At 50.9% G+C, this 26,131-nt stretch overlaps 2 protein-coding genes across 2 annotated transcripts; both read left to right on the top strand.

Annotated features, from left to right (window-relative positions):
* The first annotated feature begins 613 nt into the window (after positions 1 to 613).
* On the top strand, positions 614 to 14,035 carry QSOX2 (quiescin sulfhydryl oxidase 2). The gene is made up of 12 exons (XM_081339441.1): positions 614 to 1,038; positions 3,954 to 4,054; positions 4,511 to 4,559; positions 4,722 to 4,830; positions 5,709 to 5,799; positions 6,118 to 6,263; positions 7,443 to 7,583; positions 8,385 to 8,514; positions 9,130 to 9,252; positions 9,848 to 9,998; positions 11,120 to 11,308; positions 11,476 to 14,035. Exons 1-12 carry the CDS (start codon positions 774 to 776, stop codon positions 12,012 to 12,014), a joined length of 2,034 nt encoding a protein of 677 aa, XP_081195567.1. The 5' UTR covers positions 614 to 773; the 3' UTR covers positions 12,015 to 14,035.
* Positions 14,036 to 15,536: 1,501 nt separating this feature from the next.
* Positions 15,537 to 25,415, top strand: LHX3 (LIM homeobox 3; the record flags this gene model as incomplete). The annotated part of the gene is made up of 6 exons (XM_081339552.1): positions 15,537 to 15,606; positions 22,783 to 22,954; positions 23,219 to 23,421; positions 23,730 to 23,881; positions 24,416 to 24,587; positions 24,997 to 25,415. 6 exons carry the CDS (start codon positions 15,537 to 15,539, stop codon positions 25,413 to 25,415), a joined length of 1,188 nt encoding a protein of 395 aa, XP_081195678.1.
* Between the last annotated feature and the right edge of the window lie 716 nt (positions 25,416 to 26,131).

The raw sequence follows: 26,131 nt of genomic DNA, 5'->3' as shown, positions 1-26,131 counted from the left end.
AAGGAAGGAAGGAAGGAAGGAAGGTGTAATGGAGAAATGGAGAAGGAAGGAAGGAAGGAAGGAAGGAAGGTGTAATGGAGAAATGGAGAAGGAAGGAAGGAAGGAAGGAAGGAAGGAAGGAAGGAAGGAAGGAAGGAAGGAAGGTGTAATGGAGAAATGGAGAAGGAAGGAAGGAAGGAAGGAAGGAAGGAAGGAAGGAAGGAAGGAAGGTGTAATGGAGAAATGGAGAAGGAAGGAAGGAAGGAAGGAAGGAAAAAAGAAAGAAAGAAAGAAAGAAAGAAAGAAAGAAAGAAAGAAAGAAAGAAAGAAAGAAAGAAAGAAAGAAAGAAAGAAAGAAAGAAAGAAAGAAAGAAAGAAAGAAAGAAGAGGCCCCCCCCACTTCCGCTTTCCGGCTGTCAAAGTCCTCCAGCCGGGGAAGGAGGCGGGAAGGGCCTTCAGGGACGGAAAGGCGACGATTTACCCGTCCGTCCTCCTCGAGGGGAAGGGGAAGGGAAGGCGGGGAGGAAGCCGGGCTGGGGATTATGGGCTCCGAGGCCGACTCCGCATTACACGTCAAAGCCCTCCGAGCGAAGGGCGCCCGCTTGACGGAGGCTTTGGCCTCCCTATGGGAGGGCCGGGAAGGCCGGGAAGCCCCGCCCCCAGGGCCGCCTCGGCCGCTGATTGCGCGCTGGGCGGCGGGCGGCGCGGAGAGCCCGCCCCCGTCTCCAGGGCCGGCGGCCCGTTGCCAGGGGCGGCCTGGAGGCCTGGGTGGCGCCCGGCCTTGCGCACCGGGCATGGCGGCGGCGGCGGCGGGGCTGGGCGCTCGTGCGGCGCCCCTGGGGTGGCTCTTGGCGCTGCTGGCGGTGGCGGCGCCTCCGCCGGCCGGGGCGGGGCTGTACCAGGCCGGCGTGGACCCGGTGTGGGTGCTGGAGGGCGGCTCGGTGCGGGAGGCGCTGCGGGACGCGGCCTCGGCCTGGCTGGTGCAGTTCTACTCGTCGTCCTGCGGACACTGCGTGGCCTTCGCGCCCACGTGGCGCGCCCTGGCGGGGGACGTTCACGGTGAGCCGGGGATGATGGGGGAGGAGGCCCGGCCCTCGGCCGAGAGGCCCCCTCGGCACGGCCTGCCTGGCCCGGCCTAGCGCCCTCCTCCCCGCCGTCCCCAGCCCGAGGGGAAGCGAAGGCGGCGCCGGTGAGGGCGCTCGGTCGGGGGCGCAGGGCCGAGGCGGCCAACTCGTGGGAAAAGGGGGTTTAACTGCAGGGCATCTTGATCCCTTTGATCTTCCTTCTGAGGGTTCCGGACCCCGGGGAGAACTTGCAACCGTTTGCCCAAGAAGGGAGTTTGCAAAGTGTAATTTTCCACTCTCCAGATTATATTATTATTATTATTATTATTATTATTATTATTATTATTATTATTATTATTATTATTATTATTATTATTATTATTATTATTATTATTATTATTATTATTATTATTATTATTCCACAATAAGCACGGAATCCTCCAGTCTCTCCAGGCAATCGTTCAGAAATGGTGACCTCCAACGCCCATCATTCTCCCCTTGGGGGCGGGAGTGACGGGCTTAGAGAGCCATCTCCTTAGCTGGCTTGCCCACCTGGAGAAAGGTGCTCCCTGGCTTCTCCATGGATGCCTAGGCTGGATCTTATGTCCATGGATGGGCGAAGCAGTGGAGCAGGACCTTAGGTTTGCAGAGATCCCCCCTCAAAGATCTCCGGATACAACTGAGGCCAGAGTTCTGGGGGGGATCAGGGGTCTGACTCCCGGATGGCATGTGGCAGGGTGGAAAGATAAGGGCTTCATTGGGGTAAGATGCCCTCCTGCTTTCTTATCAGGGAGAAACAGGTAGACTTCTTCAGACGGCTGAGCCACAATTCCCAGGGACCTCACCACTGACCGTTCTGGCTGAGGCTGCTGGGGCTTGTAGTCCAACACGTGCTGAAGGCTCCTAACTCTTGATTGCTTGACTATGTACCATCAAATCTGTGTCGATTCTTAGCAGCCCCATAGACAGGTTTTCTCCAGGATGAGCTTACTGTATTTTGCATATATTTGTTGTGTTGCAGGTTCAGCCCTAGCATGCTCATGTCGTTGAAAAAGTAGTTTCCAGAGGATACTGATTTTTTATTACTGAGTATTACCCATCAAAGAAACTTCGGGAATCTTTTGCCCCGTTTCGTGGGCTGCATTGCAGCTTAGATGCCCTTTGTCCAATGAGAAATGGATGTGTCAGTTTGAGATAATATCTCGGCAGCTGAGAAGGGTGGCATATTTTCTAAACACTCGTAAGGCAAGGTGTCAATAACAATGTGGTTTCTTTTGTGTGTTCAGCTGAGTGGGGCCATTTGCAGGATTTGTGCAACCGCTCGCTCTTTCCACACATTCCCTCTACTTTGTAGTGGCTTAAAGAGAGCAAACATTGGGAAGACTTTGAGAGGACATAATGTATTTGGCGTGGGAAGCTTTGGATGGTGAAGAAATCTCGGAAGTTTCAAAATGTTTGGTATTTAGCAGCTTGTCCTTCTGGTCTGGCAGGCACTTTTGCTGAAAAGATGCATCTTGTGCAAAGCAAGAGCATAGGAAGCTGCCTCTTATAATCAGTAGCCTAACACAGTGTTTGTCAACCTCAGCAATTTAAAGATGAGTGGGCTTCAACTCCCAGAATCCCCTACCCAGCAATTCTGGGAGTTGAGGTCCACTCACCTTAACACTGGCCTTATCACAGTTTGCTTTCTTACAATTACTGAGAAGCAGTGCAGAGAGTCCTCAACTTATTCAAAGTTACAATGGTACTGAAAAAAGTGACTTTTGACCCTTTTTCACACTTGCATCATCACCTGATCAAAATTCTGAAGATTGGCAACTGGCGTGTACTGTATTTATGATGGTTGCAGTGTCCCAGGGCCACGATCATCCCCTCTTGTAACCTGACACGCAAAGTTCCCCTCTGCCTTTTGTGAATGGCCCAGACCTGCCTCCCAGCTGGCGCACTTAACCAAGTGTTTGGGTTGAGGCTGGCTTGCATTGTGCAAAGGACAAACAACATTTGCATGTCCTTTGTAAGGCTCATTTCATTGCAGTTGTAGGGCTTGAGATGGTGGGGGTCAAGGGGGGAAGAAGAGAAGAACAGCCGTGATCATGAATGAAGCAGATAACCCGAAGCCAAACAGTTTCAAGCTTCTGCTTTTTTCAGCAACAAACTAGCTCGTTCCCTATTGTGCCCATCTGTTCCGAGATGCTGATGGTTATCCTGGCGCCTGTTGCGTGGACAGCCTCCCGTCTACAAGGGCCATTTGCACCCTGTTCCTAAATGCCACATCTTTTTAATAAAACAAAGAGAAAGTAGATATTTTTGCAGCCCTGCGAGGAACATCTGGCTTAGGGTTGTAAGTCACTTCTGGTGAGATGGGAGGCTGGATAAATTTGATGAATAAATGATGCTTCTAAGTCCTCCCCTTTTTTTATAGAAGAAAGATTGAATTTTTTTTGTAGGATGGGTTTTATTTCTCAGGGTTTTCAAAAGAGAAGCAAATACTCTCATTTTGTCTTTCTCTCTGGCAGACTTTGGACTGTGCTTGTTAAAGAACAGGGTCAGCCCTCTTAGCCACAACAGCTTCTTTTAAAACTACTTACTTCAAACGAAAGCTAACTTCCACATTTGATGCAGTAAAATTAGTTCTTAACTGAGATGTCTGCAGCAGCATCGTTAAATTTCTTTCTTGATGTTTGGGGCCACCTTTGCTCCTTTTTTGACTTGTACCGGAGACAAATTCCTTGTGTGTCTGAGGATTCTGTTCCTACCTCTACCCCTTCCGTTCCTTTTCATTCCATTCCATTCTATTCTGTCTCACGTAGTCTAGCGGTGTTTCTTAACTTCAGTCGTTTCAAGATGTGTGGACTTCAACTCCCAGATTGGCAAAAGGCATAAACGCTGTTTTAATTTCTTTCCTTTCAGAGTGGGAGCCTGCTATCCGAATTGGCGTGCTGGACTGCGGAGATGAGAAGAACTACGAACAGTGCAAAGAGTACGGAATTCAGTATTATCCAACTTTTAGGGTAAGCGCCTGCCGGCATCCTAAAAAGGATTGTCGCTTGATTTGGCTCCACGTGGTGCGAAATGTGTGGGGAAGGATTTCCTGTGGAAATTTTAATCGGGAACTGGGGTGCCCCTTTGCTCCTCCTGTCTTAGTTGCTCTGCTGGGTTTTTGTTTTTGGTCGGAGCTATTAAGCGGAGTCCAGGTCGGTGTTTGTGGCCGCTTTGTTTCAGCTGGCAAAACCTGTTGGTCCTTTGCAGTTTTGTTTGTCCTGGGTGGCCCCTTTCATTGCCGGGACCAGCCACTTTTGCCCTCCGGATTCGTGCAGCATGCCGGGGACTACCCCTCCTGTAATTTTAAAACATGTGGCTGATTAATAATAAATATATTTAGACTGGGACCGTTCTACGTTCAGGGATTGATTAGTTTGGGTTGTTCTAAACAGAACCTTTTCTTTTCTCCCTCCCCTCCCTTCCAGTATTTCAAAGCTTTTACCAAGCAGTTTACAGTTGGAGAAAATCATCACGGTGAGTTAATCTGACGGTGCCCTTTCTGGTTCAAGATCAGTCCCTTCCAACGAGGTTGGGTCGAAGGCTCCCGTGTCTTCTTCCTCCGGGAGGGATAAGCCAAGAGCTTTGCCAGATGCCCAGAAAGGATTTAGTTTCAGGATACGTCTTCTCTTTCCTCAGCAACCTCAGATCGGGACCTTCAGACCATTCGCCAAACAGTGATTGATTTTCTGCAGAACCACTCCCGGGAAGCCAAGCCAGCCGCTTGCCCCAATTTGGAGCCAACTCTGTGAGTCCCTTCCTTGCCTGCTAAAAAAAGAGGCACAGGGGAGACTTAGTTTGTACCAATAAAGGAGAACCGCAGGGTTGGAATGAGGGCTCCTGGGTGCTGCCGGCATCGTGAAGAACCAAAGCAGGGCCACTACAAACACAACAGCCTGTCGTGGCATACTCAGAAAGTCAGATAACAAGATGTGTTGTTTTATTTGTTTATTACGGTTATTTATTTCCTGCTTCTCAAGATGGTTATTCTCAAAAGCTGCATAAACAATTATGAATAAAAGCCCCAGAAATGTGATTTAGAAATATAGGATATTCTAGGGCAGTTAGTGGTATAGGTAGTCCTCGACTTATAACCGCAATCAGGACTGGAAAATTTATTAACTGGGATGGTCATTAAGTGAGTCATCATGCGATCCTTCCTTGTGATCTTCCCATTGGGCTCGCTTGTCCGAAGCAAGTTGGGGGAGTCACAAATGGCAGTCATAATGAGCTCGGGGACACTGCGATGGTTATAAGTGCGAGGTCACTTTTTTTTCAGCACATTGTAACTGGACAGTTGCTAAATGAGTGGTCATAAGTCAAGGACCACTTATCATGTGTTCTGGGAAACCTAACTAAGCAGTCTTCCATAGTGCTCATTTTCTGCCTTCTGCCCTCTTTTTTTATTAAAATTTCCACAATCCACCCATTTTTAATGATTTTTTTTATCAGCAAACTGTGAAAAGCCATTTCATAATTTCTGCTGCCTGACAATATGTGAGTTGAAAGCCCTTGCAGATCAGCCATAGACGTTATCAGTAGATGCCTTACCTTTATCTCTCCAGTGATTTTTTTCACTTATTTTTTCTTAATTCTTAATTAATCATTCTTAATTATTCTTAACAGGCCAGAAGAAGTATTTTCCCTTTTCAGTAAACACAGTCAGCATTATACTGCCATTATTTTTGAAAACGGGAGCTCCTATCTCGGCCGAGAGGTAACGTAATCAGTAAAGGTAACGTCCCAGTCCTTTCGATGTAAGGGTGGCTTACATCTTATCTACCCCTGATTGGAATCGGCCCTCATCAAGCCTTCCAGCTTTTACTTTGTAAGCTGGGACGAAAGACAATTCGTTTTATGCCCAAAGAAGAATACAAAATACCAGAGTTGGAAGGGACCTTGAAGGTCTTCTAGTCCAGCTCCCCGTGCTGGCTGGGAAATTCTGGTGGTCGGAATTCACTTTGCCTCTGTTTGCAGTCCTAACCAAATGCACAGCAGCACTGATCACTCTGCTTTGCTTTGCTTTCTCCTCCAGGTGATCTTGGACCTGGGTCAGTATGAAAACCTTGCTGTCAAACGGGTTCTAAATTCTGAGGCAGCTTTACTTAGGAAACTTGGTGTTACTTCGGTCCCTCAGTTGTACCTGATTTATCCCAATGGATCCCATGGATTAATTAACGAGTAAGTCTTGACGATTGTGAGTTTGTAGGAGACCTTAAAGTCCTTTCCGAGACCTTAAAGTCGTGTTTCTCAACCTTGCCCACTTTAAGATCGGTGGACTTGCAACTCCCAGAATGCCGGCTGGAGAATTCTGGGAGTTGAAGTCCGCCCATCTTGAAAGTGGCCAGGGTTGAGAAACACTATGCGAAAGTAATTTTAGGATCTTCTTAGGCAGCTCCAGATATGATACGTAAAGCTACAGCAGGAAATTAGAGGGAGGTATGATGCTGGAAAGCCATTATGAGGAAGTGGCCGCTTATTTGCTCGCGTGCTGGGGGAAAAAATCCCAATATTGAGCCATCAATCCACTGTGCAAAAACTCTGTAAGCTGTCAGTCACCCCTTGATTTATGGAGCCGTCTGTCAGTGGCTCTGATGTGTTCCGTGCATCACTTTGTAGGCACCTGCAAAAGGTTTGTCCCTGTGGCTGCTAAGAGTTGACAGTAACCATTTATGAATTATAAATTTTTGCAACCAGATTTCTGCCATCCTGGGGTCTCAGCATTTGCACACGAGACTCTGGCTTCCATTTAAAAGTTTTGGTTTTTTTAATTGTGGGCTGCAGGGACAGCTGGGCAGGGGCGGTGCTGTGGACACGTCCGTAACTGTTTTGCAAATTCCTGGTATACGCAAGATGGTCAGAATTCTTTTGATAAGGTAGAACTGGGGCAGGAGCAGGCTTTAGTAATGGCTGGGTGACCCTGGTGGCTTGGCATTGGGTGAGTTACCTGGGCAGGGGGTGCCAAAGGAAGCAAAGGAGAGTTGGCAACAGGGAACTCTTTGGCTACCTGTATCGCAGAGGGCCAAATAAATATTCAAATAGGCCAGCCCTTATCGAGAGGGTGCCAGTTCTCCCCGGGACTCTGCGAGGCTCATAAATATGAACCAGTTGCCAAGCGTGCGAAATTCGATCACGCGACGGTGGGGAGGCTGCAACGGTCGTTGAGTGTGAAAAGCGGTCACTTTTTTCGGTGCTGCTGTAATTTCAAATGGTTGTAAGGTGAGGACTGCCCGTGTGGCATTTATTGGGGGCTGAAAGGGGCATTTCAGGCAAGCAGCCAGCAGCACCTGAATTTCTGTAGCGACTCACCTGTTGAGCTTGAGGGTTTTTTTAACTTTTATACTGTCCTTCCACACACAGTTTGAAGCCTCTCCGGTCTTTCTTTTCTTCCCATTTAAAGTCACTCCCGGGAGTTAGAAGGAAACTCGTCTCTCCACTCCCTCTTCTCCAGCCACAGAGGCCAGGAAACACGAACGCGAAGGCATGGAAAGGATCTGACCCGTAAGCAGGAAAGAGCTTTTCCCCCCCTTTCTTTCAGTGTTGGCTTTTCTCCCACTCCTGAACGGGTGGCTTCAGTGAACGATGGCTTTGGGGGTGCGAGTGGACCTCCCGGAGCTTCTGTGGTATTCCAAAGGCTGCACTTCAAACATGGGCAGGACTAGTCGGACACTTTTGGTGGGTTTCAAAAGAGAAATCAGTGCCATAAATTTATCTCAAGGCTTGAAATATAAATGTGCCAATTCTGAATCCTGCAAAAGAAGTGCTACTAGGCTGCCCAATGGAAATTTACCTCTAAATAAAGTAAATAACAGAATAACAAGAGTTGGAAGAGACCTTAGAGGTCTTCTAGTCCAACCCCCTCCTGAAGCAGGAGACCCTAGACCATTTCAGACAAACGGCTGTCTGATCTCTTCTTGAAAGCCTCCCGTGATGGAGCACCCTCAACCCCTGGAGGGAAGCCGTTCCATTGATTAATTGTTCTCATTCTCAGGAAATTGCTCCTTGTTTCTAGGTTGCTTCTCGATTAGTTTTCCTCCATTGCTTCTGGTCCTGCCTTCAGGAGCTCTGGAGAATAGGTTGACTTCCTACTTCATTATTATTATTAATACTTATCTTTGCTAAAAAAAAAATCTGAGTTCCAATCCACTGAGGATGAACAAAATGGGTGTACTGACAACAGTGGCCTAATAATAGAAGTTTCTAAAGATAAATCTCCTGTCTTTAGTATTCCTACCTTCCTCACTTGTGCAGGCAAAATAAACCCGCCACATTTTAAAGTATCCGCGTCTCTTTGTTTTTCAGGTCCAAATTATATATGGCTGACCTTGAATCTGGGCTGCATTATTTGTTCAGGATAGAAATGGCCACCCACAAAACCTTGGAAGGTGCTGCGCTGAGGGCCTTGAAAGATGTCGTTATAGTCCTAGCCAAGGTAAACATTTTCAGTCTTTTCACTGCGCTTGCAGTGTGTGGTAAATCACGCTGGGCAGGAAATCTCCTTAGGCTACGGGACTTGCCTAACTAAATGAACCTCTGATGCGTTTATGGGGAAGGAGAAGATGGGATTCCTGTTCGAGCCCGTTCGGAAAGGCGAAATTGGAATCGGGACTTTCGTGGCTGCCTTTCTGTGTGCATTTTTACAGCCCTTGGAGAACCAAGTCTGATCCAAGGAGATTTGTAGGATGCAGTTCGGTCACCAGGACCAGAGTTTAGTCTTCCGAGCTTTTGACTTGTGCTGGAGCCCATCCCCAGGGGACTTCTAGCAGAGTGTGTGCTTTGGGCTGTGCTGTGTGTGGTGTTTATGTGGCGTCACAACCAGGCATCTCCTGCCATTCGGTCAGTTGCACAAAGAAGCAGCTCTCCACGGTGCCTCCGCAGCTGAACTTCAGTTTCTTTAGTCAACTTCGGTTTCAGCTTCTGCTACCTGGCAATTTGCGGAGCCTTTTAGTTGTTTTCCCCACCGGCACCCGTGGCAGCTTCAGGGGAAGGGAAGAAAGTTTTGAGAACAGTCCGTGCAAATCTGTCCTTAACTTGGTCTTTCGTTCAGCTCTTTCCTGGCCGTCAGCCTGTGATGAAGTCGCTGGAGACGTTACAGGTGTGGCTGCTGAGCCTCCCGTTGGACCGGATCCCCTACGATGCCGTCCTGGACCTGCTCAACAATAAAATGCATGTAAGCTATGGCTAGTTTTTGGTTGGAGGCATAGAAGGGGAAAAACAGGAGGGGGAGGAGGAGGAAAGAAAGGGAGGGAGGGAGGGAAAGAAAAAGAAGGGAAGGAGGAAGGAAAGAAGGAAAAGGAAGAGAGGAAAAAAGGGAGAGAAGGAGGAAGAAGGGAAGAGGAAAGAAGGAAGGAGGAGAAGAGGCTTGCATTTGAGCATCTTGTGTCACGTGATCACTATTTGCAATGTTTTTTGCCCTTATCAGTTGTAAAAATGCCCCTTCTGAAGAAGGGATTCCCTTTGTGATGGTGGCGAGTCAGATGAGCTGCATGCAGCCCTCGACTTACGGCCACAACAGACCCTGGGATTTCTTCCCTCCCTCCCTCCTTCCTTCTTTCTCTCCCCCTCCCTTTTTCCTTCATCCTCTTCTTCCTCATTCCCTTCTTTTAAAAGTTAGGTGAATCCCTCAAGATATTAGTCGAGGATAGGAACTTTTAGGGGGCCCCCTCGCCAGGGGTCAGCTGTAGTGCGATAGATTTCTGCCTGACCGACTGTTCTGACGGAGTGCGTGAAAGTGGGACCTCATGGCGCTCTTTCCCCCTTTCTAGATCTCAGGCCTGTTTCTGCCCAGCCGGCTCCAGTGGGTCGGGTGTCAGGGCAGCCAGGTGGGGCTGAGAGGTTACACCTGTTCCTTCTGGAAGATCTTCCACACATTAACAGTTCAAGCAGCAGCCCAGCCCAGAGCCTTGCTCAACACAGGTAAGAAAGGGGACCGCCTCTGCGGGTGAAGTGTGGCTGGCAGGGAGGGAGGGAGGGAGGGAGGGGAACTTAAATGGCACTGCAGCTGCTTTAATAGGGGTTGAGCAACCAGCTCAGCCTTTGCCAGGGGTGACACGATCGCAGTCTTCCAATAGCTGAGGGTCTGTCCCAGGCAAGAGGGGTTCAGCCTATTTTCCAAACACCTGAAGGCTGGACAAGAAGTAACAGATGGAAGCTCATCGATCAGCAATCCAAGCTAGAATCAAGGGGAAATTTCCTGACAGAACAAAACCAGTGGAACAGCTTGTACATAGATAGACACAGCTTAAAAAGTCCAATTCCTTTATGTTTTGCAAATATTATGGATTCTCCTCTTCAGAAAATCTATGAGTAATATCTGGGAAATCCAGAGGCTGTGCTGAGTCTGTTAAGTTTGAGGCTGTTAGCACTGAAATATCGTCCTGCTTTGAAAACTTGTTTCCTGTTCTGTGACCACAACCAACATCCGCATAAAAAGGAAAGCAGGTGTTATCTGTGGCTTTCAAAACTAAAGAGCGTCTCCGTTAATATCCTGGTGCAAGAAGCATCCCCAGCAGTGAGCTACATAGTTTGAATTGGGTCATTTTTACCCAGATTTTCTTCTTTGGGAGCAGGCTGGAAGTTTCAACCCATTTTTAAAGCTCAGCCTGGCTTCGATACGACCGTTTCTTGTAACGGGAGAATTGGGTCAGGCTGAAGCAGCAGGATTAGTTCTTCGAGGGTTTCCTCTTCTTATTGCTTGCTTTAATTCCCGTCTCCTGGAGGGCCCCTAATCCTCCCAGCCACAGGTGGAGTTTTATCCTTCGTGCCCATTTTAAAGATTAGAGTGATCCAGAGTTGAGGCAGTTTTGCAGGGAAAGAGAAAGGAAGGATTAGGTCAAGAGACATGACATCTGTTTGCAAGATGCAGGGGGCTAATAAATGAGACAGAGACAATCTCTTTCCTCAGAATTATTGAGAATTCAGGGGAGAGGTTCTGCCCAGAAAGTTCTTTCCCTGCCCCGTTGGCCTTAAGATCCCACTTCCAGGAAGACCAGCGAGGGGCCCCGTGAACAAGCACGTCGGCCGCTGCTCTCTTGCAGGTTTTGAGGACGACCCCCGGGTGGTTCTCCAGGTCATGCAGAGATACGTCCAGGATTTCTTCGGCTGCCGAGCCTGCGCAGATCACTTCGCGGAGATGGCCGGAGCGTCTCTGGGTTCGGTGAAGAGCTGGGACGAAGCCGTGCTGTGGCTCTGGGAGACGCACAACGTGGTGAACGCCCGGCTGGCAGGTAGTTCTCAAGGGACAACTTGGCGCTTCTAAGTGCTTCTTCCTGTGTTGGTAACTGGGTGTTGTTTTTTGGTAAATAAGTTGGGTATATAAATAAAAAGTCAGTTGATCAGTGTGGGCTCCCCAACTAATGCACCCCCTGATGTTTCCTGTCTCTCCCTCCGACAGGGGACTTGAGCGAAGACCCCCAGTTCCCCAAAGTGCAGTGGCCCACCCGGGCCCTTTGCCCCGCGTGCCACCAGGCGACCCAAGGGCCCCCGGCCTGGGACAAGATGGAGGTGCTCCAGTTCCTGAAACAGCATTACGGCAGCCACAACCTGGTCCACACCTACCTGGAGGAAGCCGACAACGCTGAGGAAGGAGAGCGCCAAGGTGGAGGAGAAGCGCTTCTGGAGGACGCTGCTAGGGAGGCCAAGAAGGGCCGCCTTCCGCAGAGGCCCTTGGGCTCAGAGTCCAAAGGGGCAGGCCGCGGGATAGCCAAGGAGGACTCCATGATCGATCCAGGGAACAGGCCGGCTGGCGCAGTGGCCGAGCAGGGAAGGAAGCAGGCAGTGTCGTTGTTGGGAGTCGGCTTCTCCAACATCGACATGAGCCTCTGCATCGTCCTCTACGTAGCGTCGTCTTTATTCTTAATGACCATGTTCTTCTTCTTCCGCGTGAGATCCAAGCGTTGGAAAGTCAGACACAGCCACCGTCCCTACGTATAGCCGATCCATTGGAAATCAACTTTCGGTCTCGCAACGGCTCTCTCCTGCTCGCCTGCAATTCGGGTAGCAGGGAATCGGATTTTTTTCTTCTTTTCTTTTCTACAGCGCAACGTTTTCGTTTTCAAGGGACCGTGCCGTTGGTCCTCATCCTCGTTCACTGATGTTCTGCTTCTCTTCTGGTGGACGCTCTGAGTTTGGAAGGGTATACAAAAAGGTGTTTTCCTGAAGAACATTAAAACGGTTCTGGTGATCTCCTTCCTTGGGTTACCTAGTGTGCTGTGGTTTATGGAACGGTTCAAGAAAATCGGTGCTAGCAGGGGGTTAAAACAGGTGCTTATGTAAAAACAAGGAGATTCAAAATTTAGATGACAACTGTAAAATATAATCCAACCCGTGTCTTAAACTTTAAAAGAATTGATTTTGACCAGCTCAGAGACAGCCTAAGGAAAATTCCACAGATAAAAACCCTAAAGGGGAAAACAACTCAAGAAGCATGGGAAACTCTGAAAAATAGGGTCATAAAAGGCCAGTGTGGCACAATGCGATTGAAAAAGAAAAACAAGAAGAAATCCAAGGAGAAACCAGCGTGGTTGCATGAAGATCTCTCTAATAAATTGAAAGACAAAAGGGACCGATACAAAAAATGGAAAGAGGGGACACAGAACTAAGGCAGAGTATCAGCAGGTGGCTCGGATCCGCCTAGATGAAGTCTAATACAATCCTTGGCATAGAGGCACAGAATCAAAACCACGTGAAGTATTGGTACCGCTTTATAAATTCCCTAGTAAGGCCACACCTGGAATACTGCGTCCATTTTTGGTCACCACATTACAGAAAAGGTGTTGAGACTCTGGAAAAAGCGCAAAGATCAACTAAGATGGTCAAGGGCCTGGAGACAAGAACACGAAGAATGTTTGCAGGAATCGGGTACGTCTGCTCTAGTGAAAAGAAGGACTAGGGGTCGCACGATAGCAGTCTTCCTGTATTTGAGGGGCTGCCACAGAGAAGAAGGGGTCAATTTATTTTCCAAAGTACCTGAAGGCAGGATAAGAAACAATGGATGGAAACTTAATCAAGGAGACAAGCCACCTAGGACTAAGGAGGAATTTCCTGGCGGTGAGAACAATCGGTGGAACAGCCTGCCTCCAGAAATTGTGCATGCTTCATGGCTGGAGTTTTTAAGAAGAGACTGGACAGCCACTGAAATGGTGTAGGGTTTCCTGTTTGAGCAGGGGGTTGGACTAGACGATCTCCCTTCCAGCTCTACTCTGATTGACTAGATGGAGACAAAAGAGATTAGAAAAAGCGAGTTCCAGGCTGCTTAGAACATCAAATAATAGGATTGGAAGGGGCCTTGGAAGTCTTCTAGTCCAACCCTCTGATTTTGCCTGGGGGGGGCTTCTGTCTGCACCCAGCACCCCAGTTCTGGATGGCGAAGGGAGCAGGCCAACTGCTGACCCTGGATGGGGGGCACAAAGGGAGGAAGCCCCCAGGAGGGGGAATGGCAGGAGTCTCTTCAGCTGCCTTCCGGCTTGCGATTGGAAGGATCAGGCCAGTGGGGGCTCCACAGGGCCGGGCACGGAGGTCATGACCCTTGGCCTCATCCTGCAGCTTCCAGGGCAGGTGGGGAGCTCTTTCAACATTGCCCCCCCCCCAGAGACCCAGGAAGGAACCCAAAGGAGTAAAGAATGGAAAGGGACGGGGCTGGAGGCGGGTCCTCGGTGGGCGAGGTCTCCACCCCTAAAGCCGAGGCTGAAATGCAGACTGCTGGTGAGCCGCTGCATCCCAAGTGGAGGCTGTCAGATTTGCTCCGGCCAGTTGCTTCCTTTACTTGCTTCCTCACCTTGGATCCAGCACGCAACAGCTTGGGAATCTGAGCATCTGCGGCTCTTCAAAATATTAAATTCGCCTCTGAATCCCTCCTTCCCTCTTTGTGCCCTCCCCTCTCCTTCCCCCTCCTCTTTTCTCCTTTTTTTAAAGATTTGTTTTCAAGATTTGCCAATAAAGCGTTCTGAATCCCAGCTCCTGTGTCTCTCCTGCGGGTTTTCTTGTCCCTTTGGTTTGCCTTTCGTGGGTGATCCCGAGGCACACCTCGGCCTGAAAAGCAGCCGGAGTTTTCTGGCACCCTGTTCACACCTTGCCTAATGAAGCTCCGTGTAATGTGGGGGGGGGGGGTTAGTAACCTCTTTCCTGAGTTTGTAGTGCTTTGCCTCCTTTAGCTAAAACCCTATTTGTGTGTTTGTGCGGGGTGTTCTACGGATCACGCATAGGTTAAATTTTGCCATTCTGCTTTAACACACAGAGAAATGGGCACTCGTGTATCACACACACACACACAGAGAGAGAGAGAGAGACCAACACGAGCTTACCGCCAAAAGACCCAGATGAAAAACTGCTGGCTCTGACTTAATCAGATTCCCCAGGAAGGCAGTTGTGCTTGAGTGACTCTGCCATGCTGGGTGCCTGCCTTCCAGCCAGCATTTCAAGAAGGGGGCAGGACGGGGGGCCCTTCCTTAGGGAGGACAAGGGGATGGGGAAAACGGAGGGGCATCTACCTACTCTCTCTAGTAACTAGACCATTCCGTCCCCCTTGACACTATCAAAGGGAGGGGAAGGAAATAATACCATTAAATTATTATTTTTAATTCAATTTAAATTCCCATATAAATTCATTTTAAAATACAGGTAGTCAAGAAAGGTCGTAAAATGGAGAAAAACTCAAATGTCTCATTTAAAGGCAGAAATTTGGGGATCAATTGTGGTCATAAGTCAAGGACTATCTGTACGTAGCAACCCTTGTTAAACAGAATTACCGTGTGTTTATTCTGCCTATGTTTATTCTGTTCCTCCTCCAGAAGTTGTGGGTGCTCCATCACTGGAGGCTTTCGAAAAGAGACTGGACAGCCATTTGTCCGGAATGGTGTACAGGGGGTTGGACTAGAAGACTTCTGAGGTCCTTCCAACTCTGTCATTCTTTATTCCTTTTATTATTATTATTTATTCTTTTTTATTTATTTTTTATTTTATTTTTTTAATCCCGTTTTGGGATTAAAAGTCCGTCCAGGACTTTCTTGTTGGCTTCAGGAGTTGCGCCAACTCTTTGCTCAACCCGAGTGGGCTGCCCTGTGCCAAGCGGGCCAGGCGAGCTGTGCGAACGAACCCTTCGTGGGGTGGTACTGGATAACAAGGGGGGGCTCTTCAGCACCGCGGACAGCTCCCCGCGAGCCGCGTTGCCCCCTCGGCCTTTGTTTTGCTCAGAGAGCCGGTGGGGCCACAGGAGGAGGGGGAGGAGCGACGAGGGAGGGGGGGCCTCTGCGCGGTTCAGCCGGGCAGGTGGTAGGGGGGAATCCCTCGCCCCCCCTCCTCCCCCCCCGCGGCCACTCCCCCTCCAACCCTTCGCCAGCCCCCCGACCTGCTCTCCTGCATTCCGCTTGGAGGCTCCGGGAGCTGCCAGCCGCCGTCCCTCGGGCCAAGGCCGGGGGTCTCTGTTCCGGCGTCCGACCCCGGCCGGGGCTCAGCGCCATGCTGCTGGAGCGCGCCCGCGGGGAGAAAGGGGGCCCTGCCGAGCCCTGCGCCTTCGGCCGGAGCCCAGGTAAGCCGGCCCCGACGGGCGCCGCCGCCCGCTGGCCTCCCCCGAGAAACGCCGGGGGGACGAAGGGCTCCTGTGCCGGGCTGGCCCGCGGGGCAGGTCCTCCTTCAGGGGGAAGTCCTCTGGTTCTGCGCCCCCGCCGCCTCCAGCCAAAAGGAAGAAAATCCCGAAGCGCTTCGGGCGGGGGTCTTTCTTAAAATTAGGAAGGACTTTCCAGCTTTTGCCGAGCGCTCTTGAATCGGACGGATCTTGAATCTCGTTTGCGCATCCTTATTCTTCGTTTGCGCTGAGGGTTTCCCCTCATCTTTTACCTCCCGGTCGCTTTTGTTATTCCTTCCTTCCTTCCTTCCTTCCTTCCTTCCTTCCTTCCTTCCTTCCTTCCTTCCTTCCTTCCTTCCTTCCTTCCTTCCTTCCTTCCTTCCTTCCTTCCTTCCCTCCGTCTTTCTGTCTCTCTCTTCTTTCTCTTGGCACAAGTCTTTCCTGGGCGAAGGGATGGATTCAAGCAATCCGGGTTCAACTTATGTGCACCCTCTGCTTAATAGGAAATCTTTCTACTCAATTTCCTCACTTTCCCCGCATCCTCCTTGTAACAGATGCTCCTTGGGCTGGGTCCCCTTCACCCAGCGGTCGAGGGAGCCACCTTATTTTGGGGATGGAGGGGAGGAAAGAGAGACGGAAAACGGCCAGCGCTCCGCTTGGGAGAGGAGAGGCTCCCCCCCCCCACTGCAGCTCACCCAAAGTCGTTAGGACGCGCCTGGCTTGGCGGGGCTGAACAGCTGCCAGGCGCGTCTCTTTCCAGCCCAGGGACCTCCCAGAGCGGGGGTCTTCCGACCAGGGAAAGCGCCCTCCCACCACCGGTCCCGCTTGCGCTCTGCCGGAGCCCCTCCAGGGCGGCAGGTCAACCGCCGTCCGGGCCCGCAAGCGCTCCTGAAGGCCAGCTCGGGACCCAGAAGCCCCCTACGCGTTTGGGGGTCTTTTCAGAGCCGGGCGAGCTGCTTCTGGCTCTCCGCGGCTCGAGAGAGGCTGGACCGAGGGAAAGGGGGAACTCCCGGCGTGCAGCTGGAGAAGCCACAAGTCAGCAGCGTCTCTCCTGTTTGGCGGGGTCCGCTTCGGGACGGTCGCTTGGCCCCTTTCCTTGAGCGCCCGACGGGCAGAAAGGCGGATTTCTTAATCTCTTTGGAAAATAGGCGCGTCTGGATCTCCCGCCGCCCCTGCAGACTCCGGCCAAGGTTGGGGGGGCGGCTGGGGGTCAGGCTCTCTTCGGCAGCCTGGCCTCGCGGGTGTCCCTGACCTTTTGGGCTCGCCATGGCGACCCGGCGGTTTCCAGGAGCTGCTGACGTCCAAGCAACCCGATCGCGGCGGTTCGGCTTACCTGCCGGAAGCCAGGCAACCTTTGCCATCTGGGCCGCTCAGGCGGAGCCCCGTGAAAACCGAACGTGGGAATGGTTGGCAGCCGCAGGGAGGGTTTTTCGTTTTCTGAAAACGGGCAGCAGACCTTGGAAAATATAAGGAAAAAGAAACCAAAAAGGTGGGGGGGGGATAGTTGATTTTAAAACGGTCAGCAGGGAGGAACCCTCGGAAGGAGGATGAGCAGAACGTCTCCGGGATGGCTGGACCCGTCCCAAGACTTTTGAGTTTGCGGTCCCTGTTAGGGGAAGCCTCCTCCCGCCCCGTCGATGCTCCCTCTTCTTAGGTGGGAGGTCCGGTAAACGTCGCGCTTCCGCGTACAGTCTTTAACCAGAAAGCGTTTCCAGGTTTTGGGTTCTCTTGGGAAAGGATTTCTGCCCCTTGATATCGGAACCGACCCTCCGAAGGCCTTTGGACTGGCTTCCAAAGAGCCGGTTTGTAGGTTAGAGAGTCTTGGCGGCTGCCTTCCCTTCTGCACTGGTGGAAGCAGGGAGAGAGGGAGAAGGGAAGGGGAGGGAGGGAGGGAGGGAGGGAGGAGGAAAAGAGGGAAGAAAGGAAAGGAAAGGATAGGGAAAGAAAGAAGGAAGGATGAGAGGGAGAGAGGTGAAGGAGAGGAAGAGAAAGGATGAAGGAAAGAAAGGAAGGAAGGAAAGGGAAAGGGGAAAAACGGGAGGGAGGGAGGAGAGGGAGGATTAGTAGTCAACGAGGCTTATTGCACTTTGAAGATTAACAAATCAGTTCAGAGAGAAGCTTAGCGGAGACCGGAACTTCTTTTCATTTGATTAAGAAAAAAGGAGATAAATCGTCCTGCAGGTTCTTGGAGGAAGTGAAGAATATATTTTAATTTAGAAAGAACGGCTCTTCCGCCTTTTGCGAAATATTTGCCGATATTTCCTCTAAGGATCCGATCCGGTCCTTGTTCCTCAAATGGAGCCCCCACAATCGGGTTCCTTCGCGTGGCTGGAGGGGGTGCTGTCGATTTCTCTCCCCTCCATTTCCCCTCAAAAAAATTGGAATCCTTTTGCAAGGAAAAGGCCCCCAACAGGCACAGATCATTCATATTATGTCGGTCAGAGCATTCAGGAACGTTTTAGCTGATTAAGCCACTTTCCCTTTCCCTATTAGTAAATTAAATCAGAATAAATTTGCATATCTCCACAACCTCAGCAGAAAACACCTTCTTGGGACAAACTTAACCAGGCAAAAATCCTCCTTCGCGCTTCCTATCCCCCCCCCCAGCTTCGATTCCCAAAGAGCAGAAATTTGGTTTTGCCGTCTGCGCTTTCTGCATTGGCGCCTATTCACAAGTCACACAAAACACAAGGCTGACTCTGAATTATTTCAGCAAAACTTCACAAATGAGTAAAGGGAGGGAACATGGATCAAAGTCAAACTATGTTGCCCAGAAGGTCTCCTCCTTCCTGGCCTTTTCTTCGACACCTCTTCTTGCCTCTGTCTGGTAGGCGAAGGTGTCCAGGGATCTGGAATCGGATCCCTGCCACAAACAGAGGGGTGGGCTGGATGACCTCGCTGGCTCCTTCCAGGCTAGGATTCTTTCCGTCTCTCTTATGCCTCATTTATAAGCGAAGGGGCTATTTATCCCCCCCCCCATTTCCTCCCATCTCCCACCCACCCCGGCTTGCTCTTACATTCGATCAGCCTCGGCTGCTGCCTGAGAGAGGAAGGGGAGATCCTCGCCAGGACCCTCGGCGGAGACGCTGCTCCGTTTTTAGGTACGGATTAAGCCTCGGAGAGCAGTTGTCGGTGGGTCCAAAAGGACTCGCTCTTCGCCTTGGCCCACGTGGCAAGGAGTCCCCCTGGAAGGCCTCCATCCCTGATGCTCCCCCCCCCGCCTAATGTCCTCCCTTCCGTGATGGGGGGGAGAACGAGTGACTCCACCCCCGCGTCCCCCCTTGGGGTAGACTCGACCGGCTCCCCCGCCCCGTCGCTGGCGGCCGGCCGCTGTCCGTGGTGCTGACGGAGCGCCGCTGGCCAGGAACCGGGAGAGGCTCGCTTGGTCTTTAAAGGGGAGGTTTCTGCGGAGGTTTTCTCCGCCCGCCCCCCCCCCCGCGTCTCTCCCCCCCCCCGATCTTCAGTGCCCTGCTGGTCGAGTTTCCCAAGAGCAGGAGGCAAGCAAGATGGACGCGGGGAAGGAGGTGCGGCGGCGGCGGGGGGGCGCTGGCCGGGAGCCCCCCAGCAGCACCGAGACACTCCTGGCGCTGTTGGCGCGGAACCAGGAAGGCCGGACAGGTAACGGGGGAGGGGGAGAAGAAGGGCCGCCAGGGGAGAGGAAGGGCCTGATGGTTCTCAGTCATCCTGCCCAGGTATTTTGCCCCCCCCCAAAGACCCAGCACCCTCCCTGAGTTCCAAGCAAAAATCCCGTTGGGGGCAACGGGAGCAAAGGGGGCGGCGGGGTTCTCCATATCCACCCTTCACTTCAGGACAGGACACCCCAAAACGAGCAAGGGCAAACCCCCCCCCTTCTAAGCCTCTTGCCTGCCCGCGGGAGGAGCAGCACAGGAACCCTGAAGGAGATTGCCCCCCCCCCCCGCCGCCGCTCCGTCGTTTGTTTTGGGGTGATGATGATGATTCGGAAGGATGGATAAGATAATGGCAGATGAACTCCGCGGCCGAGGTGTTGAAGGAGAAGGGGGCAGAGGGGGTCTCCTCAGGTGCCAGGTGGCAGCTGAGTAACTTTTTACTGGGTTGGTGGGGAGCCGTGACCCCCCAAAATTGGGCAGCCATTTTCTCTTAGGGAGAACTAGTTGCCGCTGCTTAGAGCCAGAGAATCCTCCAAAAGAGGGAAGGACTCCGCGCCCAGCTAGATGCCTTTCCTTTGCTCCTTGGTTTTCGTTTGGCTCCTTCTTTCCTCCGCTTCGTTTCCCCCTTCCTTCCTTCCTTCCTTCCTTCCTTCCTTCCTTCCTTCCTTCCTTCCTTCCTTCCTTCCTTCCTTCCTTCTTCCGTCCATCTTGTCTTGTCTTGTCTTTCTTTGGTCTCAATTCGATTTTGTTTCCTTACGTCTTGCTTCAACCTTTGGTCATCAGTTACCGTAAGCAAGCAACCCTCCTTCTGTTTCCTGTTTCCTTCCCTTTTTGCTTCTCATCCTTCCTCGCCCTTCTATCCTTTTTCTAGACGGAGGAAGGAAAGAGGAAGAAAAAGATCTGGAAATAATAACTCCTCGCCCATTTTCTTCTTCTTCTTAGCCTGGAAACAAGTGACGGAACTTTCTTTCTTGCGCGCGATAACTGACTTGATTGAGAACTCCGGATGTGGAGAATTCTTAAGTAGGATACAACACCGAATTTTTAAATTTAATCGCGGAGGAAGGAAAATTAGTTGCCCGTTTCCTAAAACCTGTACAAAATGGAAAAAAAACAACAAGGCTGCTGAAATGTCCTCTGCTGGCTTCTGTTGCCCTCTCAAGGGGAGTCATAGCCATTCAAACGGTTTCATTTTTCAGAAGTGAATGTAGACGATCTAATTGCCCTAATGTAATTTTTCAAAAGTCGAATGAGACTTTCCCCCCTTCCTCCCCCCAAAAAACTCCCCCTTAGATAATGAAAAGTAGGGGATTAACTCTAGGGAGAGAGAATAACTCACTTCGTCGACCTTTCCCCAGAAGAGCGAAAATCCTATCACTGCGATATTATTTATGATTATTGATTTGTTATCGGTCAGATCATTTGTAAGGCGGAGAAAGCCTAAGGCGCCTGTTTCAGCTTGACCGACTACCGCCTTCCCGACGAGCGCACTACAAGTCCCATTTTGGGTGGATGATGGGCTTCGCGATCCAGGGTATCGGGAGGGCGCCGGTCCAGCCCACCCCCCGCGGTTCCCTGACCGAGTTATCCTCGGAAGAGGAGGAGATGCGGGCGCCTTATTTGCACCTACGGGACCGTTCCTGCTTTGAAGCCCCCCTCGCCGCCGCCATCATCATCTTCATCATCATCATCATCGCTAATGCCATCTTTGCTGTACGGACGCTCCCAAGATCCAGACTACTTAGTTGCCAACAAATAAATAAAGCAAACCGGGGGGGGGGGGGCGTAAAAAGCGCGCAAGCGGGTGGAAAGGATGGCCAGGAGCTTGGATCGCCCAGGGCGCAAAATCGTTTCTTGGCCGGGGTCCTCTTCCCTTCCCTGATCTGCCCTCGGGGGAGAGGCCAGACCAGGCGGTGGGGAGCGCTGGGCTCCCCCCGCCAGCGTTCGGCCGGGTCGGATGACCGCCTGCCTCGGACAGAGCGCAGCAGCAAAGCGGGGCGGCGCAGCCCCGACCTCGTCGGCTCCCTTCGCCTCCGACCGACTCATCGGCGAGGGCTTCAAGTTGATTAATCTGCCGGGGTTCAAAGTTGAGTTCCCTGATTGCAAGCGAAGCTGAACGCCCCCCCCCTTCCAGATTTTCTTTTAAAAGGGAGACTTTTAGCTAGTTTACACATTTACCGTTCACCAAATTAAAAACTATGGATTCTTTGCCGGCAGTAGATTGTTATTTATTATTATCATTTAATCTTTAATTCGATGCACAGTCTGGGACTGGTAAAAACTTAACAGTTCAAGTCCTAACCAAGGACCTAAGAGCTGTTACGGTAACATCTGGGAATAGAGGCAGTTCCGAGTAAGGGTTAGGGTTTTTTGCAAAGTCAAAATATTCATGTCGAATAAGTTCAAAATTTCCATGTGCCTCGGCAGCCCTTTGGGTATTGCTCCAAGGGCTCCTATTACTATGGTAAGAGAATTAGTTATATTAATAATTATAAATAGTAGTTATAAATAGTTATTGTTGCATTATTTTATTATTTCTACTTGTACATTGAAACTAATGTCAGATCTTCCTTGAAATAATAAATACCACAGACGGATGTTCCTGCTGTGATATTTACCCTGCAAGAAATCAGGGTAAATCATTTGCCCTCTCTCTCCAAGGCTTCTCAATCAACAAATGAATCAATTTGGGGGACATTCGTAATTTAATTAACAAAAAAGTAGCATAGATGTGGGGGTACTTGCTTCGCGGAGCTTCATGATGATAATGATGACACAATCATCACAATCACAACCAAAGAACAGGCGTTTGGCTCCGACCGAAAATCCGGATTTATTTATCCCTGGGGTGGGGGGTGGGGGGGGGAAATACCAGCAATTATCTGTGTTTGTTTTTCGTTTTGGTGTGATCTGCAGGAGAGACTTTCTTTCTTTCTTTCTTTCTTTCTTTCTTTCTTTCTTTCTTTCTTTCTTTCTTTCTTTCTTTCTTTCGTGCCGGCGCCTTGAAGGGGTTTCCTGGCACAGGAGTTTGAACCCGCCTGGCGGGACCCCCGCTTAGTATGGGAAGCGGGAATAAAAGTAGAAAAGTGTGGGAGAAGCATTTCCTTGGTCCCTCTTGCCTCATTCTCACCCCAGCTGTGCTACAGATGCCTTTATTTTAGAATTATTTCGATTTTAGCAATTTGAGCCTTACGGGGTCTCGAATGTCGGCTTAAAATGGCTAATCCTTACCCCTGACCAGTATGGCTTTTGGGGCACTTAAATAATCTTACTTTTATTATTGTAAAAAAATAATAATAACCAACTGTTCTCACACCTTTCAAAAAGAATCTTTCCCTAGGAAGCGAGAAAGGGAGGGAGAGAGGGAGGAAGAACAAGGGGAGAGTAGAAAGGGAGAGAGGGAGAAGCAGAGAAGGAAGGAAGGAAGGAAGGAAGGAAGGAAGGAAGGAAGGAAGGAAGGAAGGAAGGAGCTGATGGATGTCCTTTCTCTCTTTGAACCATTTCCCCCCAGACATCCCTCTCTGTGCAGGCTGTAACCAGCACATCGTGGACCGCTTCATCCTGAAGGTGCTGGACCGCCACTGGCACAGCAAATGCCTCCGATGCCACGACTGCCAGGTGCAGCTGGCGGAGAAGTGCTTCAGCCGCGGAGAGAGCGTCTACTGCAAGGAGGACTTCTTCAAGTGAGTGGACCAAGGCCGGCCTTCCCCTCCTTCCTCCAGCCCTTCCCCTCACCCGCACTCCCGACTTTTCAGGAGCGTGGAAGGAAAGAAGGAGGGAAGCACTCTCCCTTTTGCAAGAGTCTGCGAATTCCAATGAAGACGCTCCCGGTACCGCCACAATGTGATCCCCGTTTCGCCACTTTTCACCTGCCGGCTCCAAACGTTCTGAATTTTTGCATACTCGTCATGCAAAGAAAATGAATTTCTCCCGCTTTAAATCCACAGGAGGTTTGGGACGAAATGCGCAGCCTGCCAGCAAGGCATCCCGCCCACCCAGGTGGTGCGAAGGGCCCAGGACTTTGTCTACCACCTTCACTGCTTCTCCTGCGTGGTCTGCAAAAGGCAGCTGGCCACGGGAGACGAGTTCTACCTCATGGAGGACAGCCGGCTGGTCTGCAAGGCCGACTACGAGACCGCCAAGCAAAGAGGTGAGTCTGCTCGGCTCTTTCTCCACCCGCTCGGCCTCCAAATGGGGGGCGGGTCCCGCCTCTCACAATTAGGAAGCCCCAAGCAGGGGAAAGCCGCTGAGTCCCAGGAGCCATAACTATGATGGGCAGAATTATTTCTTTGCATGCTTGTATCCCACCTTTATTATCTTTACAAATAACCTCAGGAGGTGAACGTATCCATAAGAACTTCTTCCTCCTCCTTGACCCCTTTCACACTCCCACAACTCCGTCCGCCTGCAAGTTCCGCTTTTGGACTTTGACCTTTTCCCTCTTGGGAACATTTTCAGAGGCCGAGTCCACAGCAAAGAGGCCTCGCACCACCATCACCGCCAAACAACTGGAGACCTTGAAAAACGCCTACAACAACTCTCCGAAGCCGGCCCGGCACGTCAGGGAGCAGCTGTCTTCCGAAACAGGCCTGGACATGAGAGTGGTCCAGGTGGGTGAAAAGACTGGAGACTGGTGGGGAAACAACCCAGCCGACCCAGCCGAGGGATTCCTCCATCGATTGAGCCACGTTATTGTAATTACTCGTGATTCCTACGGTGATTATTATTACTATTGTAAGCCTGTTGTGAGCCGAGGACTACCTGTGTTGCAAATCCTAGCATTAAAGCCCTGTGGGATACAAACAGAGGCGCCTCGTGGCCTTCGGCCAGACCTAGCTTTAGCCTTCTTATAGTCCTGTGCTTGTCTGAAGGGTCACCTGCCTGAGCAGGGGGTTGGACTAGAAGACCTCCAAGGTCCCTTCCGACTCTGTTATTCTGTTAAAGTCAATGGGGGGGGGGGCAGATTCTCTGAATGACCATGTTACTAAATTAACAACTGCAATGAATCAGTGGCCAGGAAGGTCGTCAAATGGGTTAAAATTCGCTTAACAACTGTCTCGCTTAGCAAAAGAAATTTTGGGCTCATTTATTTATTCTCTAAATAAAATAAATAAGCCAACCTGCCCCTCCTTTCGCCCCTCCAGGTGTGGTTCCAGAACAGGAGAGCCAAGGAGAAGCGCCTGAAGAAAGACGCGGGAAGGCAGAGGTGGGGCCAATATTTCAGAAACATGAAACGCTCCAGGGGGAATTCCAAGCTGGACAAGGACAGCATCCAGGAAGAAGGGCCGGACAGCGATGCTGAGGTCTCTTTCACAGGTACGCGCAAAATCCTAACTGCGGGCATGCCAATGAAGGTCAAAAAAGTCAAGATGGCTGCCACAATCATGGCCTTTTTTAGTGGGCAGGGCTTTGATTGCAAAGTTGTGTCCACCACTTTGATATTTTTGCCTCCTGTGCCTTGCACGGATACTCACGACTGTGCTTGTGGGTTGTGAGAATATTACTCTGATAGTTCTTCAAAGGAGAGTCCCAAAGGTGCTTTTTTTAAAAAAAAGGCAGCTGGAGAGCAAAGCCCAGCTGCCTCTTGAAAAAGCACCTTTGGCACATCCGTGAAACTGGACGACCGAGAATCTCCATGGATGTTCTTCGAGGGAGAAGCTGGATCTTCTTCCAAAAAAGAGCATTCTTTCTCTCTCTCTCCCACGCCCCTGTTTCCTTTTTCCAGATGAGCCTTCCATATCCGACATCAACCATCCCAACGGGATTTACAGCAGTCTCGGGGAAAACTCCCCCGTTCTGGCGAAACAGCCTGGGAGCAGTGGCAACTTCTCCTTGGAACACGGTGGCATCCCAGCTCAGGACCAATTTCACGATCTCCGGTCAAACAGCCCGTACGGGATGCCCCCCTCACCAGGGTCCTTACAAGCTATGTCTGGCCACCCCTCCTTAATGTCCAGCTTGGTTTACCCAGACCACAGCTTGGGCCTCGTAGGCCAAGGTGGACAATCAGTGCCTCAACCCATGAGGGTGTTGAGTGGGAACGGACCCAATTCAGATCTCTCTTCAGGAAGCAGCGGGGGCTATCCGGATTTCCCAGCCAGTCCGGCTTCTTGGCTAGATGAAGTTGACCATGCACAGTTTTGATACCGGACTGGAGAACTCCTGGGGCTCCTTCAGAAACTGGACATCCGCCTGGAATGACCCAGGAGAGCCAGGCGAGCAGAGAAGTGTCAGCAGCAGAGACGAGAAGGAGGGACAGGCCAGCTCTTGACCAAGGATGGCTCCTGGAAGGAGCGGAGGAGGTGAAGGGACCGTGCCCAGCTTCCGCTTGGTGGCAGCTTCTTCCCCAGAGGCGGCTGGACCCGAATAGACTTTTTGCTTTCCCAGTTCGATGAAGCCTATGTGAGTATCAGGAAGGCGGTCCAGAGGGGCCACGGGGGTTCCTCCCTCTGTTCTCTGTGCATTTGTCATGACAGGGTCTGACCCAAGAGAAGATATTTTTTTATAAAATCCGAGGGAACCTGCCACCTGAGGGGGAAAGAAGAGAAACCAAGATAGCCTTAGTTTTCTTTCCTCATATGTGAGTAGAACAAGAAAATGTGTTTCTGGGATGGCCGCTTCCCACTCCCTAAACAAGAGACGACAAGGGTCCCTTCCTTGGTTTCCTTCCTCACTCACTCCTTCCCCCTTTCCTTCCTCTTCCTCTTTCCTTCCCTCCCTCCCTCTCTTTCTATCCCTCTCCTTCTTTCTTCCCTTTCTCCTTCCTTCTTTCCTCCTTCCTTTTCTTCATTTCCACCTCCTTCCTCTCTCTCTCTCTCCTTCCCTCAAATCCCCTTCCCATCCTCTTCCTCTTCTCTCTC

The sequence above is a fragment of the Vipera berus genome (genome assembly GCF_964194415.1).
Source record: "Vipera berus genome assembly, chromosome: 15".
NCBI classification, from domain to species: Eukaryota; Metazoa; Chordata; class Lepidosauria; order Squamata; family Viperidae; genus Vipera; species Vipera berus.
Note: the sequence above shows the minus strand (reverse complement) of the source record. Positions and strands in the feature narration are given on the sequence as shown.